Source organism: Anabas testudineus, chromosome 3 (assembly GCF_900324465.2).
Source record: "Anabas testudineus chromosome 3, fAnaTes1.2, whole genome shotgun sequence".
Taxonomy (NCBI): Eukaryota; Metazoa; Chordata; class Actinopteri; order Anabantiformes; family Anabantidae; genus Anabas; species Anabas testudineus.
Window position 1 is genome coordinate 20,987,283 of NC_046612.1, and position 16,224 is coordinate 21,003,506.

Sequence of the window (16,224 nt, forward strand, 5' to 3'; positions counted from 1 at the left end):
ACTTGGTTTGCATCTGTGCAGTATTAAGTCAGAGGTGCTGGTTTCAGAACACAAACAAGTATCTTTCTACTGGACTTGAGACCAGCTAAAACAATTTTCCAGACATGATGTTAAATGTTCTGTGGAAACTTCTTCAGAACTTCTTCAGGGCCTTTAGGACAAGGGATTGTATGGCCCCTGAGTGCTCTAAAGTTATTCAAGCCTCTTCACACAAAGTGATTTATTATGGAACTGTAACACAGAAAACAGTGTGCTACCCAGTTACAACATCCCATCCCATCTACATTAGTCACTGGCCTCACTGTTGGGGTTGGCCATATAGGAACTATTTAACCAACCTCATCAATGGCACAATTCAAGGATTTGGAAAAGCCAAAGGCAGATTAAAATATTTAATTATAACATTTATTGAACACTATATGAAAACATTTCTGCAGCAGTGGACCATGCTTCCCTGCTCACCAAACAGAAGCTGTAAAACATTATAGCAACAATCCTGACCGAATATTTTCAACCACAATAACAATTGATGTAGTTCAGTTATGTCCCATTCTGGTAGACCAAATAAAACACTACACTACCACTACATACAGCAGTTGTAAAATCTTTAGCTTTTAACATTACATACATACAGTTCGTATGAAGCCACATTCTTGAGGAAATTAAATGAAATGCCACACTGCCATTAACAAGTCAAATATGTCAGCTAACCTCTACATATTGTCAGCTGTTCAAATCAGCACATTTCCTACAAAATAATAAGATCATGTTAAATGACCCAGATGATCCCTTGTTGCTATCCTTGTTCAACAGGAACCTGATTGAAGTGTGTATCCGGAACTTATGCAAAGCTGGGTTTGCAAAACTGAAAAGTACATTTGGCAATAAATTTAGCATTTCATAGTTGATATTACTGCATGGTAATGTTTATAAATTATACTCCTGGAGAGGGTGTGAGAAACAGAGAAAGTGAGACAAACAGAGAGCACATGCTGGCACAGAACTGACTTGGTGAGTTGAGACAGAAAGTTGCTTCTAGCGTCATCCTTACTCTGGCACTGCAGACATGGACCCACTTGGCCAATTTTTTTTTTCCGAGAAAGCAAAAGGGTATATTAAACAGCAAGTAATATATACTTGTTTGTGATTGTGGGAAAGTCCCACAAGGCCTCTTGGTCTCTATGCTGTCTGCCACTACGACCTGCCGCACAGGCTGACAATTTATGCGGCTGACGACAGTTCCCCCTGATCGCGCGCCAGGGCTCAGTGGAGGCAGGCCTCTAGAGCAATGGCAGCACTGCTGGCACTCCATCAAAACCCAGGAAAAATCTCATTAAGACTGTGGTTCAGTGCCTCCTGCTTCGTCCCCCACCTGGCACAAAAAGCACCTTCATGCCTGCAACACTCAGAGCAGAGGTACCAATGTGCAGTGGGGAGAAACACACATCAAAGTCCATTTAGCCAAGTGGCTAAGACAAGAAGAGTAACGGAGACAAGGAAGAACGTCTGAATAGCAGGATACATGTCTGCTTCTCCATAGTGTTCATGACTAAGGTCACTGACACTAACATAAAAGCTGCAGAACACATAGGGTGAAGTGGAATCTGTTGCAGAAAGGAAGAAGTCATTATTCTCACAGTTTATGACTTATTATGAGACAACAGCTGTACAACAACATGCTGCTAGAATGGGAACTTGCAAAACCTCTAGTGCACTGTCCCAATGTGGAAAACCAAGAAGTAAAACAACAAAAAAGTCCTTATTAGTTTTAGAGCTGCAAATTAGCTTATAGGTGTAGTGTTTCCTCTCATGAGGTAGTGTAACAGACCTCATGAGAGGAAATATCCATCCCCCTACATCATCACAAAGAGAGAACTGAGATACACTAGAGGAAATTTTAAAAGACCAAGCAGCACAACTACTGGAATCTGGAGCAGTGACTATTCTGCAAAGTTAAGTAAGCGTGGTGTCCTGCTAGAGTAGAAAGACAAAACAGACACAAGTTTAAACCTGGGTCCAGTCTTTTGCAGTTCTTAACACGGCAGTGTCTCTCACCTTCTTGCAACATTAAACAGCCTCAATCAAATCACCATGTAGCAGTAAAACATGACGCCCAGAGATGGAGCCAAGATAGAGGGTGTTGATGTGAGGTAGTGAAGCGCTGCACTGCCTGAGTGAAGCTTCAAAGAGGATTGGTTTTCACACATCAAATAAAGATCTCAGATAATCATATAGCATAGCAAAGCTGACGTGAGACAGTCCCATTTATGGTGGGCGGGGAGATGGGTCCAATTTTGAGACAACGCCTACAAACTGAGCCATGGCAAATTAATGTCTCTCCATTTCTCTCTAGTCAAACAAGATAAATCTGTTCTTTTTAAGAGTGAAACTATTAGGCCCATCATTACATGATGCACTGAGGTGGTTTGAATTAAAATGTGCTCCAACAGAACAGATGCTTGGGTCGTTTAAAATGTCAGAGCTTAATAAGCTTGATCTTATAAGGAGTCTGCCATGCCAAGAGGAAGTCATATCGTATTGTGTTTTACAATGCAATTTTATGCCTTTGATAAGAAACTTGATGTCTTTCCAGAGGTCACAGACTTTAAAATTCAATGCTGAGTCCATCATATGCACTTTTCAGTGCATTAATGATTTTTTCAATACAGTTTGAAAAAAATAATTTTACTTATTAGGTAGTTATTCAACTTAACTTAATTAAATATTGTCCAAATCATCATTAAGTGGTTACAACCCAAAGTTGAACTCACATGTAGGTCCCAAACTGACCACTAAAGCCTTCTCTTCTGAATCTCATCATTTTGTCTGCCTGTGTTTTACACTAACTAGGGAAAGGCACATATTTAAGTTGATCAGAAAACAAACTGGATAAAAACTTTGCTGACTAAAGAGGACTAACATGTAATTTGGCATCTCAGAGGGAGCATCAAAGACAGACACCTTCTCTGCAGACTCTGCGGCCCCATGCCTGACACCCCTCAGTCACGGCACACCCACTTCTCTTCCTGCACCCCAGGAAGGAAATTATAGCCGTGGAGTTGGAGTCCATCACCAGGCAGGTTGGAGGAAGCTGTTCTATGATTAAAGTGTGCATGGTCAGCAACACCAAGACTGAAAGGGTTTGAGGAGGCTGCACATTCCACAGGGCTTACCGTGTTAACTCTAGTTCACGACACAGGTCATGCAGAGATTCTCCACACACACAGACCAGAAACACTTTAGTGAGGTGAAGCCCTGCATACGGAGGAGGTGCAGTTTGGCATAGTTTTTCTCTGTGTACCGTATATTAAATCAAATTATACCGTATGTCTGTGTAAACAAACTCTCTGACATCGGAGGACCAGAGGTTGCAGAGACGCGTGTCTCTGTAGTGTGTGAGCGTGTGTGTACATTCACGTGGATGTGTAAACTCTAGTACAAGTGTTGTTTGCTCTCTAAATTCACTTGTTTTTTACAGGACCTGGGAGTGCCCTGATTGGATGCTTTCCCTTTGTAGAGCGATTGTGCACAGCCACCAGTTATTTCTCCACGTCAGATTAACATTGCAAACACTGCTGGTCACATTACCTCACCCACATCAAAGGCTGCCTCCTGAAAGGCTCAGTGGAATATTAGCAGAGATTTACAGCCCTCATCTCTATGCTTCAGAAACATGCTGATCTGAAGTAATCTTCCTCTCCCTCTGCCTTTTTTGTGTTTTATGTGTGAAGTTAGCTAACACTTTAATGACCCATTTACAAACTTTTACACCTGCAAAGATAAGCTTTAACAACTCAGCCAGCCCCTCGGGCACTAACTCTACCTGTTACTCAAGGTAACAGCCTTTATTAGCATTTGAAAAATATCTAACCACAGCAATTAACATTTATCACACTGTTTATCAAAGTCTTATCTCACCAGAGAGGAGGAGAGAGTGAGGATACAAGGTGTCAGGATCAAGAGTCGAACTGCATGATCACCCCTCAAGCGACTTATAGAAACCAATTGCTGAGAGTGCTTTCAATGTGTACAATGGGAGGACCACTTGCCCTTACTTAAAAATTGTTCTGAATTTCTCCCAAATTATGGCAGCCAAGTAAATGATTAAAACAAAAAAGACAACAGTATCTGATTTTCAAAATTGATGTGATCCAAACCCTATAGCCAGCACAGGCATTAGGGTATTGTGTGCCAACAGCATGAGTAAAACTTTTTATGTTAACCTAAACTTTACTTGGGAGTCTTGGGATACTTAACAGGTCCCTCAAGTTTCAAGGAAGCCTTAAAACTAAAATTCAAAAGCCAATGAACTCCACTCTGGGATTTCACATTCCCAAAAGGAAGTTGATTTAGGAAGGAGTAAAGACACCCTGTCACTTGGTCTTGATTTGCAGATGTTCTCCGCCTACTGAGAGTCACACATTACAACATTATTTCCCTCTCAATAAAACTGTGTTCCAAAGAAAGAGGAAACAAGGGACAGAGAAAGACAAGGGAGGGCGTCCCTGAGATGGCACACATCATCTCCAAAAGCATATGCAGCATATCGTGCCATTCATGAAGGTTGTTTGTTCACCCAAGAACCTTTAAGTTCCTTGGTGAAATGGCAGAGGAATTCCAAGGTGACATGGGTTTACAAACAGTGTGCATGTGTGTCAATCATTACTGCAAAGATAGGATGAAGAAATGACTGGCAACATGCCCGCTTTCACACTAAAGTGTCTTGATTGTGTTGGTTTAATAGTGAGCCTGCTACAATGTCTACAGGGTCTTAGCAATTAGTCAAATGTCTCTGTGAGGAGAGACAGTCCTCTAGTCATCTGGGTGACTTCAAGTGCTACAAAGTGTGGGAAGAACAGGGTTTTAGTGGGGAAGTCTACCTCGAGGGCACAAGAAAGTGACAGACACTTGAACCTTTAACAACAGCCAGTAATTGAACAGACAATAGACCAAGACAAGACCTCAAGGTTTTTACTGAAACAGTATCTCTATTTAGAATAAAAGTCTTCCCTTTAATGTGTTTTTTATTATCTGATCCAGTCAGGACATGTTAGTTTTTAAGGACATGAAACCACTTAATAGACGATGGTTTTTATTAATGTCATGATCTAATCTATTAAACAAGCTGTGACAACCTGTGAGTGCAGTCAAGATTTGATTTAGCTACTATATACACATGATAGACGAACTGCAGATGAGGAGATGTCCTAAAATCATTTATGATCAAATATCTACAACTCATTTAACTAACATTTCAAAGCAGGTTGTAGGTGGTAGTTACAGAAACCTCTGATGTGTGTGTTAACCAAATTGTCCTCAGCTCAGTACCAAGGTTTGCTGCCCTACATGCCAGTGGCATAACGGGCAATAACTAACTAACTAATACCAAGGTGGCCATTCTTGCTCTCTGCCTGCACACAGACACATATTGATTCACTCACATACACACGCACAGCATGTTTGGTGCAGACATCCTTCCAGCCACAAGCCACTACCTCTAAACATCCCTCACATCTGACCTTTTAACTGCAGACCCAAAATCTATAATTACTGAGTGTGTTTCAACTTAGCAAGTAAACATAGCAGCAGAAATAGACACTTCAACTAGTATATGAAAGTATGCTGGTGCCAGAGGCATGTTTCTATTCATAGATGACTGGAATTATTGGCTTGTGTCACTGCCCACCATAACGAAGTTGCAGCGCGTTATTCCACTGCACACTGCTACCAAATTGTATGACTGATGCTATATGCAAACCAGCAACAATCCATCTGTTTCATATCATTTCATATATGTCAAAAAGCCAAGGCATCCACTATTCATCCACCTCAACTCGTGAATTCAGTCAGAAACCCCTTCATTTCTATGATTGAAATAATCACACTGTCGGCATGCAGGCTGCAGTAACACCATTCAGAACTAACAACAGTGAAAAGTTAAAAGTTATACTAACTGAAGTACATGCAAGTAGAGTACGATGCAGGGTGTCATAGGCCTCCTATTTTCTCTTGAAAATATTATACTTGATTATGTTGAACACAGCTGTTGAACACATCTCACTTACACTGAGATGTAAAAGACAGTCAAACATTGCAAACGCACCTATTTGTTGTGGAGTGGTGGGTTTAAAAAACAGGACAAATGGGTTTGCCGGCTTTATTGAGTCTACAGGGTGAGGTCTTCTCTGGGTTGTGCCACCTGTGGAGCATAAACACACCAGGGGGGGACAGCTTTCCTTTCAGTAGGGCTGCTCCTCTGTTTGGTTTTCCTTCCATCAAAAATATCCCCTAACAGACAATCCAGACCTCCTCCAATCCTGGCGCCACAGGAAGAGCTGAAGAGCCCTGGAACCTCTATCTAAGTGAGGCACAATGCTCTCCGAACTCTGTTTACCTAAGACCACTTCCTCTATTCTTGAAACCTCAGGTGGCCTTAAAGCCCTGGTCACCAAAGCTCTCAAACACAAGGAGAATAAATACAACAGCAGGGATCATGGAAGAAGTCCATCAGTGTCCCTACGTCAAGTGGAAGGAAATCAGTTATAAACAGATTCTCATATTAAGGTACACACGCTCTTGTGCATGTGCACACTCTCACGAGCTTGATAGCAGTTTTATGCAGATGTTGATCTTGCCCTATTTGAAAGTCAATTTGAGTGCTCAGTCAAATTATTCAGCTCTTACTGCATGGGCCAGAGCACAACCCGCAGGGGAACCTGATAAACAAACAAGCTAGAATCATTCAGGGTTTAAACACTTAAACACCCACTTCAGGAGAGCCTTTTAAGTGGGTGATTAAAATGAGTACTGAGCTCCCAGAGAAAGCTCAGAGAAGCTCAGCACCACCACATGAGCTCCCATACATAGCCCTGACAATGCATAACCTACAACCGACTACTATTCTATTAAGCTTATGTTTACATTTTTAATGTTCAAGACTTTTAATGAATTACTTATTACTTTCAAAGTAGAGTAGAAATGTAGTTTAAAGTAAAGATGGACCATCTACCATGTGAAGTTAACTTAGTCAACCATGACCTGTGGTTTCTTTTCCCTTTTCACACAGATGATTATATGAATTAATATAAAGGAAATGTGCCATTTATGTTTTTAATTAATTCATTTGAGAAAAGTTGTCATCCCATCTCTGCTGTGGGCGGCCGTTTTAGTCACATGCTTAATGTAGTCCATGATTAACTGCCGAGTCTGTTTCCACTGTCACATTTTCCTTTCATTGATACAGTCACTTTGCTAACTCAGTCAGACATAAAAACATTTTTGCAATATTTCAAGAATTTCCCACCCAGGATTTTCATGTACAAATTGGAAATGGCCATAAGAACTAGCAATCAGAACCACAACTACTGTGATAGTTGTTTTTTACATTTTACAGTACCAATTTAATGACATATATTCTCTGATGGACATGTACTGTAATAAAAACATAAAGATAATGCTGACTGAATCAGCATAACAGTTACAAATGATCCATTAAAGGGATTATATATATTTTGCACCTCTCACGGTCTTTGATCAAACATATTTGCTGCATGAAGCTGGCCCATCAACTATCAACTAAATATTTATCACTTAATTGCTTTCCTTCCTAATTTAATATTACCAGTCACAATTGAAAACACTTTCCTAATGCCTTTGAAAATACATTTGTGTGTCTCAAGCATACACACATCAAAAGACTGCAGAGATGTGAGCAATTAATGAGCTCTATATTTAGATGGATTATGTGCTTAGTGTATCACCCTATAGATATTATTTATTGGGCATATGTTTATCGCTCACAAACAATTTCAATCAGAGTCTGATTTCAAATTCAAGGAAAACTGAGCAAAAAAAAACACACACACACACGGACACACACACACACACACACACACACGGACACACACACCTTTTCAAAATCTAAATATTGCTTATAATTTTCAAATAAATGCCACACTCAAGTGTGGAAAAACCCCTGCAGCCTAAATGTAACTGTGAACAGGGTGGTGAGAGACACTTTGATCAACAGCTATCCTGAGCTGAGCGTATATTTAGGGAAACAAAGCACAATCTCTGCTGCTAATCCTCTGAGATTCAGAGCACATTCCCGCAGAAGCCTTTGATCTTTGGAGTGCATCCGGACATCTGACTCCAGACATACTGCACACTTACATGCACATGCATGAAGAGGTTTGAACATACATGAGCAGCTATTCAAGTATGTCAAATGCCAAATAAACCGATTTTTTTGTAATGACATCTACAAGTGGTATTCACATACAAATCACTGACTTTAGAAACTTTAAACGTTATGGTTCTTAGTAAAGAATAAAATGCCCTCTTTAACATGTTTAATGGTCAGTAGGAAATATGTAGAAAGATGGAGAAGAGAAGCTTTAGCACAAAAAAGAAAGGTGTATAAGCTTGATCAAATGTCTACATGCATCCAGAGTTTTACATTACCCTAAACTACTGTCATTCCTTCACAAAAATCCTTTCCAGAAGGCACCATTGACAGCAACTGAGAGTTATCCGCTCTGCTTTGTCGCACAGGATAAACTTCTCCAGCTTTTAGTAATCTGTGTGACATATGATGCTAGATGTGACATTAAAGCCAGCTGCATGTCCTCGAACCTCCCAGTCCCCCAGCTACATTGACATCAGCCCAAGACTTCCATCCCATCTTTGCATGGGAAAGAAAAAAAAAAAAAAAAAAAAAAATCACAGAGCCCCGCTATGGCCAGGTGCTACCCCTCCTCCCCAAAGGCTTTTCTTCTCTTTAGAGTGTGGCTCCAAACTTCTCTCTCAGCCTCTTCAAAGAGCAACAACAGGCCCTTGGTCCCTTGGGACCACAGAGGGGGTAGAGCCCGGTGGGAGAGGGGCATACGTCACACAGCATGCACAAGAGGCCAACTGGTGGGAAAGGAAAATGCACCGGGAGAAGACAGAAAGAAGGAGAGAAAGAGGAAGAGGAGTCTGCATTTGAAAGGTGCTTTCAGCTTCTAGACAAGAGCCCATGCTTTGTGAAAGCGACAAGGGGGGAAAAAAAGCACAACAGCAGAAGTGAAAAACGAAGGGGGCGCAAAACCTGCCATGTCTTTAATCAGACTTGGAGGCTGAGGGAATGCGTTTAAAAGCTTTAGGCCTACTTCCAAAAAAAAACTTTATACTTAAAAAAAAAAAAAAAAAAAAACGTGCTGCTACTGTGAGACAAGGGGGTTGGGGGCAGAAGTTCCATTGTGATTCACTTCTGGTTAGCATTCTGTCATCAGATGTACCTTTGCTTTTTTGTCTATGCTCCGTGCAGGTTGATAGAAGCTCGGTTGAATAAAAAGTAAGACCTTTGGAAGCAGCTTGGGAAGACTGTGGGTGCAGGGACTGCTATTACTGCACAGAGGGTAGGGCTTCATGGTGGTGGAGGAGCCATCAGTGTCACTACAAACACCTCCCTGAGTGGCCCACTTCAAATGCAGTCTCATTTCATCAGCCACAACCGACACAGGGCCACAGGGTAAATGCAAGAAACAGATGGAGGCTAGGAGGGGAGAAAGGAGGAGAGGGGAGAACCAAAAGAGGGGGAGGGGATTAAGTCCACAAAGACATAACTTTGTGAGGAATAACCATCAACATAGATTATTTTTGAAGTTATACGTGACATGCTACAAACACACCTATATACTCGTCACTAGAAATCTGAACTTCCAAGTCATAAGTTGTGACAACTCTCCTGCTATCAATGTCTATCTCAGCATCAGAATTCTGCAGAGTGCATGTCACATATCAAATTCATGGGTAGGTGTAGACACCATGCTGCACACAGGGGAAAAAGTGTACTGAGGCTCACATGACCTGGATCTCATGTGTTGAGACCCACAGATCCACCTGCCCACACCACTCACTCACTGTCTGTCACAGTGATCTAACCCTGCATCTGACTGCAGAGCTCATGAATGGATATGGGGTCCGCATGGAAACATCGTTATGCCTTCAAGAGCATCTTCACATCTCAGTCTGTAAGTACTCAGTCACAGTCCCAATGTAAAGTCAGTAATTATGAACTAATGTGATCAGGTCTACAGTGACAATGACTTTTGTGAAACCACTATTAATACAACATGGAATATGTTTTTGGAAAAGACCGGATCAAAAGAATTCCAAGTGTGGACTTCCTATTGTTGACACCCAACCCACATTCTCCTGGACCCTGGTTCAGCCGGGAGGGGGGCTTAAAGCTATAAATAACTGTCTCACCAGGTATCCTATACAATATAGACAGCTTTTAAAGCAAAGAGAGTTGACCTGCATTCTCCCACCTAAGAGGCTGGCTTCTGCTTTTATCTGAAAGCACTGCGGGGTCAAGCTTTTAAACTCCTTCACTATATCGTAAGTGTTGAGACTTCATTCTTTTACTTAAGAGAAGGTTATAGTTTCACGTATAATTCATAATTTGACATTATTTATATCCTTTTTTGAGTAGTAAAATGACCTTCACTCATTGAACTTACATGCTCTTAAAACTCTGTGACCCCATAACTCTAATTTCTTTCAACATAAAATTAGAAAATAACTTGCTTAGGGTTTTTTTTTTTTGTTGTTTGTTTTAGTTTGTTTTTTTTTTACTGGTAACTAAAACAGGTTCAAAACTACAAATTGTTTCGTTCCAACACTATCAAAGCACACATCTCAAAAACTCTGCTGTACCTACATGAACGAGAAAAGCATTTCTTTAAGATGCTTGAAAATTCAGAAGCATAAGCTTCCCTATAGCAATGTTGATGATCTGGACTCCCACTAGTGAGATGACAATCCAGCCACAAAATCAATTTCAGTCAACCAAGCAGGAATCCTGCACATAAACTGACACCATTTTTTTGGCATCCTTATTTCTATTCTGTACACATTCCTGATACAAATGTCATAAATGTGCAGCAATGTGTGACACAGACAAATGGTTTAAACGTTAACATTAAATACTAAAGACTTTGGATCCACTTTCTAATTACAAACAAAAGAAAAAAAGCACCCAAATAAATATTGATGGTGAAAAAGAAAAACCTTTCTTCTTTTCTTCATTTTCCCTCTGAGCTATAAAAGCCATCAGGCACCCACACTTTTTTTTATTATTTATAGAAATTTAACTCCACTAGCTTGAAATTGTTAAAAAATATATAAATAAATCAAACATTCAACCCTTTCAGCAGGGGCTCCTCTTCCATCCTGAGCCAAAACTTCACACACCACTGTTGTTGGCAAAATAAGCACATGAATAGTTCCAGGAACAAAGTAATAAATATTTGTTTTGTCGCAATAAAATATGTTAATTGTGTGGTAATAATGTGGTTTCAAATGCTTAAATTGCCCAAAGCATATGAACCCAAGTAGCCCTGTAAACAGCCTTTTTTCCTTTTTTTTCTGCTGCAGCAGTGTCAGCAGGCTTTAAAAAAAAAAAAACATAGTTTCAGGTGTTTCTCATACGGCCAATTCCCCCCAAAAAAAGGTGCTGTAGACACAGTGTCTGCTGTGAGTGGGATCCTGTTACTATATGAAAATGTTTATTGCGGCTTTGGGCACAAGTCAGGATTATCACCTTTAACATCATGTGGATGCAACATGTAAAACCAGTAACCTTCCAGCACACTCATGACAAACTTGCACATCACCTTAGACTGAGACATCCATAAAAACACTACTACGTCTCTCGTCATTCACACCTTGGTTGCCCTGTTGGCAAAGCTGAGATGTCTAAAATACGCCATGGCAGAAGACAATGGTGGACTTTAGACATGACTCAGGCAGGAAACAAGTTTGATGCTTGCCATCTCTTCACTAGCATTCCAATAAGTCTTCATACCAAAGGCTCATTTTCCACGAATCCAACCCAGTACATGCAGATGTGTCGTGTTTGCACAATATCCAGTTTAAATGCATGACATTTGCACACAATCTGCTGCATGCTCAAACAGTACGAGTTTTATCATTGTAAAAAGCAAATGAGCGTGAAAGAGAAAGCAATCTGACATTGACTGTTTATTGCACCAAGCTGCTACATGTGCCTGATGATAGGTTTTTTTCCAAATGATGGGCAACTGACGGAGCTGACAAATATTTAAAAGGGAATTTATACCACACTACAGAACATTACAATAGGCACTCTAATGCGTTCAAATGCAAGAGCTCGCTGACTCCGAGCTGCATTAAATAGACAGACGCATTTCTGTGTGTCTGGATCGTGGGTGGAGGAACTGATTTCCCTTTTTTTTTTTTTTTTCATGATGGGCTCCAATTCCTCAAACATGCAGCCTTTGAGGAAGGCATTGCTAACCAAAGAGGCTTAAGGCTCCTCTGAAGCAATTCCAAAGGATTTCCCCACTTGACAACAACAGCACAGTGTTTACGGCAATGCCAAAAGACAAAACAAGCATGACCTCCAACATTTTTTCCAAGTCTTTCCAATCCACACTTGTCACCACACTTGTCACACTGCAATGCTTTCAACTTTAGGCTTTTATATATATGGCTACCTGAAAAAGCACCCCTCTGATCAGTGCATGGGATGCTACTAACATTAGATCCCTACTCGGGTAGATGAAAGCACAAGCAAAACGCTGCTTACATTTATTTAATGAAACAAAAAAAAGCAACAGAGCCGACGTGAAGCGATACCTCTCCCCACCACAGCTCAAACTTTGTCCGATCTTCCACAAAGTCTGACGGCACTTAGTGAGCGCCAGTCGCGTAAAGACAGACAGCAGCACTAACATTAAAGCGCGGATAAAAGCAGCAAACCTCGTCCCAGTCCTGTGATATTCTAGTAAGCAAGAAGAACAGACTTTATTCAGCATTTCTTCGGCTTTTACTCGGCTTTTCTAACTCACCCGTGCAGGCAGACCGCAGGTACTCCTCCGCTGCTCGAGGCGAGAGCTCGTGCAGTAGTATTTCTGCTTCACGAGCCAGTCGTCGATTCCCTTCCTGGCCAGACAGGCATTGACTACGAAACTGTCTCCTGCAACAGACAGTAGCCACACATTAGCCACACATTAGCCACATATTAGCCACACAGTAGCCAGATATTAGTTCAGCCACATTTGACCATTCCCGCTCGCTCCACTCGTGTTTTCCATCTTCAAAGGCTCGAGCTGCGCTCTATCGCTGCTCTAATGAGCTGAGAGTTCACTGTGCAACTGTTCGTTTGTTGCCAAACTTACTAAAAAAGCTGGAGGAAAATCTCAATTGGTGTCATTTCCTCATCAACTAGACATAAGGAATAAGTGCGCTTACCTTCTGGACTCTCCCTCGGTTTACAAATAGCGGCTTGAGAGAGAGAGAAACGAGACAATGACTAGTGTTACTGGAAAGTACGGCAGGAGACACGGGACGTGCAGCTGGGATTTTCTCTGCGGGATGAGAAACCTTACCATGCTTCGAGTGCAGTTTACCCATTTCTATGCATCGAGCTGGAGTTGAAGACCATCAGATGAATATAATCCAGAGAGAGAGAGAAAAAGAAGAAACAGGCTGCGGTATCCAGACAGAGGAGCGTCAGTGGAGACCGACAGCGGACTGCGCTCAGTACAGGACTGGACGACTGGAGCGCCGCCACCGGGAGGACTCCCGCACAAAAAGGAACACACCACTTCCTGTCAAGACCCTTCAGTATAAAACGCCTGAATCGACGGGCAAAGTATTAAAGCAAGGATTAGTGAAAATGACATGTGGCCGAGGAACAAATATTTTTATAGCATCTGTGCTATGACACCTAGAATACGCTATTGCACCAGAAAACAGACAAAATGTATAAATCAACTTGTTTCAGGCTCAATTTTGAAAACTGCAAACTTTAACATGACTTACTCTAATAATACATAGTATTACTAGCAATACATATGTTATTTAAAACAGAGCCCTAATGATAATCCGCTCTCGATTAGGCCATAGACAACGAATGTGTAAACCACTCGTTTAGAAACAAACTCACAGCGACGTGATTATTTTGTGTCGTGTTTTTATTGTGAAAAATCGCCGAAACTATAACTTCCGTGTTCGTCGGGTTTTTCTGGGGACTTGACGGAGTTCATTGAGCTGCCTCTCCTCATCTCCCATCAAGTTCAGATGACGCCTCAAGAGCACCTCTAATTCTTGAACGATCATTCACACCTCAGCTCAGACTGCAGGCAAGTGCATGTAAACGCACTGTAGTTAATGGTTCCTTAAACTAATATCTAGGAGCACACACATGAGCAGGTCTGAACCACTCAGCTTAAGTAAGTCCTGATCACACCATGTGGCCTTTTTAGTTATTAGTTCATTTTAATGTATGAAAATATTATGAAGTTTTGCCTCAGTGGAGCAGAACTGAAGATTATTAAATGTCCCATATGGCAAAGCGATAGTTACAATATCTTTTCCTGTGGTTTTGAATTGATTCGTATCCTTGATCGAACAGGACAATTAGATATATAGATGTAGAGATAGAATTTATCTTTCTTGACCTATAAAACTGTTCATTTGAATAAAACCCTTATCGGTTTGCCCATATCATATTGGGCTCCGTGGTCAGCGTCTGTTTGGGGTCTGTGACATGAGAACAAGGTTTAGAAATCACAGTCTTATTGGACTGAGGCAGCAGATGAAAGCAGGCTAAGATTCTTTTGAAGTCTTCAAATATATAATAAAAGACAGGAGCCACTGTGCCATATCATGCCAGGCTGCCAGTAGCTCAATGTGACAGCATACATGCTGTGCATCGTCTTGTGAGAAAGCAATAAAGGGCCAGGATTTTTTGCAATAATAAATCTGTGACTGCCGAATGAGGTTAGCAGCATTGTTGTAGTCATTTAAATTGTTCTCTGGAAAAAGTAACATACTGTATCTGAACTATACAGAAGAGAAAACCCTGATCTATCACCTGTAATCCAATATTCTTGCAATTTCTATTGATCTGCATCAGATCAGATGCATTATGGGTTTCATTGAAGTTTAATTTAACAGTGGTGTTAAATATAAAAATTCAATGTAGACTTCTGCTACTGCATTTTTGTTTTGGTTTTTGGTGTTTGGTTATTCTTTGCAAAGTCAATATTCAAAAAACTCTACATTTAAATAAAACAGGTTTTCCGAGGGCTCTAAGCTGTGCAGGATGGTACTACTGCTTAAAAGATCCTGTTTTGTATTATAACCGAGTTTCAAAAAAGGTGTCATGTTTATCGAATGCTGAATGTCTAATTTCAGAGCCAGAATCGCCTTTTTTTTATTTCTGTGTCATTGCATATTTAAATCTACAAACAGCAGATTTAAATCTCAAGGGAGGCTTTGTTCAGTTTTCCGACATAATCTTAAAACTAAATGTCTAAAAAAGCAAAAGCTTGTTAAAGTGCTGCTTAAAAAGCATTTTGGTAGAAGTTTACAGGCCCAGTTTTTCCTACCTGTAGCAATGTCCATCATGTCAATCGCAAATGCTGACAGAATATACTGCAGCTAAATAGTGTATATAGTATATAAATGATTAAGTTAAATAAAATGATTAGCCTTGTATCTTTTACCTACTTCAAGCAACTTTTCCACATGCATCTTAAGCAAAGTAACATTTTAATATGTGTACAGCAGGAAGTCACTGCAACAAATTATTGAGTCATGGCCTTATCAGATTTCTGGACATCTTCTTCTGTGGTTCCTGTAGAAAATTAAGGCATTAATATTTCCAGTGAAACTCCTAAAAGTGGCCCATCTCTGGACTTATGCTATGTGCTCTGTGCAGTGCATTGAGTGTGTGTGAGATCAGGTTGTGTTGTGCTTAGTTTTATTCCTCAGAGCATTTATCATAACAGATAGCTGTGTTAGTGACACTGCTGTCCTGCAGTGGAGATGGCTTCGTTAGGGGTGTGTTACTGTAAATTCTTCAGCATTCTTACTGTTATCCTCAATAATCTCAGGAAAGAAGGATGGTCCACAATTCTTCCTAGATGTCGTTCAGGTCTAATCCACAGCTACAGAAAGTGCTTGTTTAGACTATTGAACACTCTTTCAGTTACTTTTTTTGAAGACATGGAAGATCGTGACTGTGTTTTATGAGCTTAGAAAGATTGTGTTTGTTGATATTTGTGACTTTACTGGAGATCAAATCAATATTTCATGAGCAATTGATGTACAAAACAAAGGAATGACGAATAGTTCACTTGCTTTTTTTGCCACCTTATGTTGGAAACTTGGTCTGCCCAAGCTGACCGA

At 40.6% G+C, this 16,224-nt stretch overlaps 1 protein-coding gene across 1 annotated transcript in view; it reads right to left on the reverse strand.

The window, feature by feature from the left end:
- nkd1 (NKD inhibitor of WNT signaling pathway 1) overlaps nucleotides 1-13,610 on the reverse strand; it is a 28,596-nt gene extending 14,986 nt beyond the window's left edge. Inside the window, exons 1-3 of the mRNA XM_026378586.1 lie at nucleotides 13,416-13,610; nucleotides 13,279-13,311; nucleotides 12,876-13,003 (exon numbers count right to left, since the gene is read on the reverse strand). Coding sequence (XP_026234371.1) covers nucleotides 12,876-13,003; nucleotides 13,279-13,311; nucleotides 13,416-13,440 — 186 coding nt within the window. The 5' untranslated portion in view covers nucleotides 13,441-13,610. The remainder of the gene's footprint in view (nucleotides 1-12,875; nucleotides 13,004-13,278; nucleotides 13,312-13,415) is intronic.
- Between the last annotated feature and the right edge of the window lie 2,614 nt (nucleotides 13,611-16,224).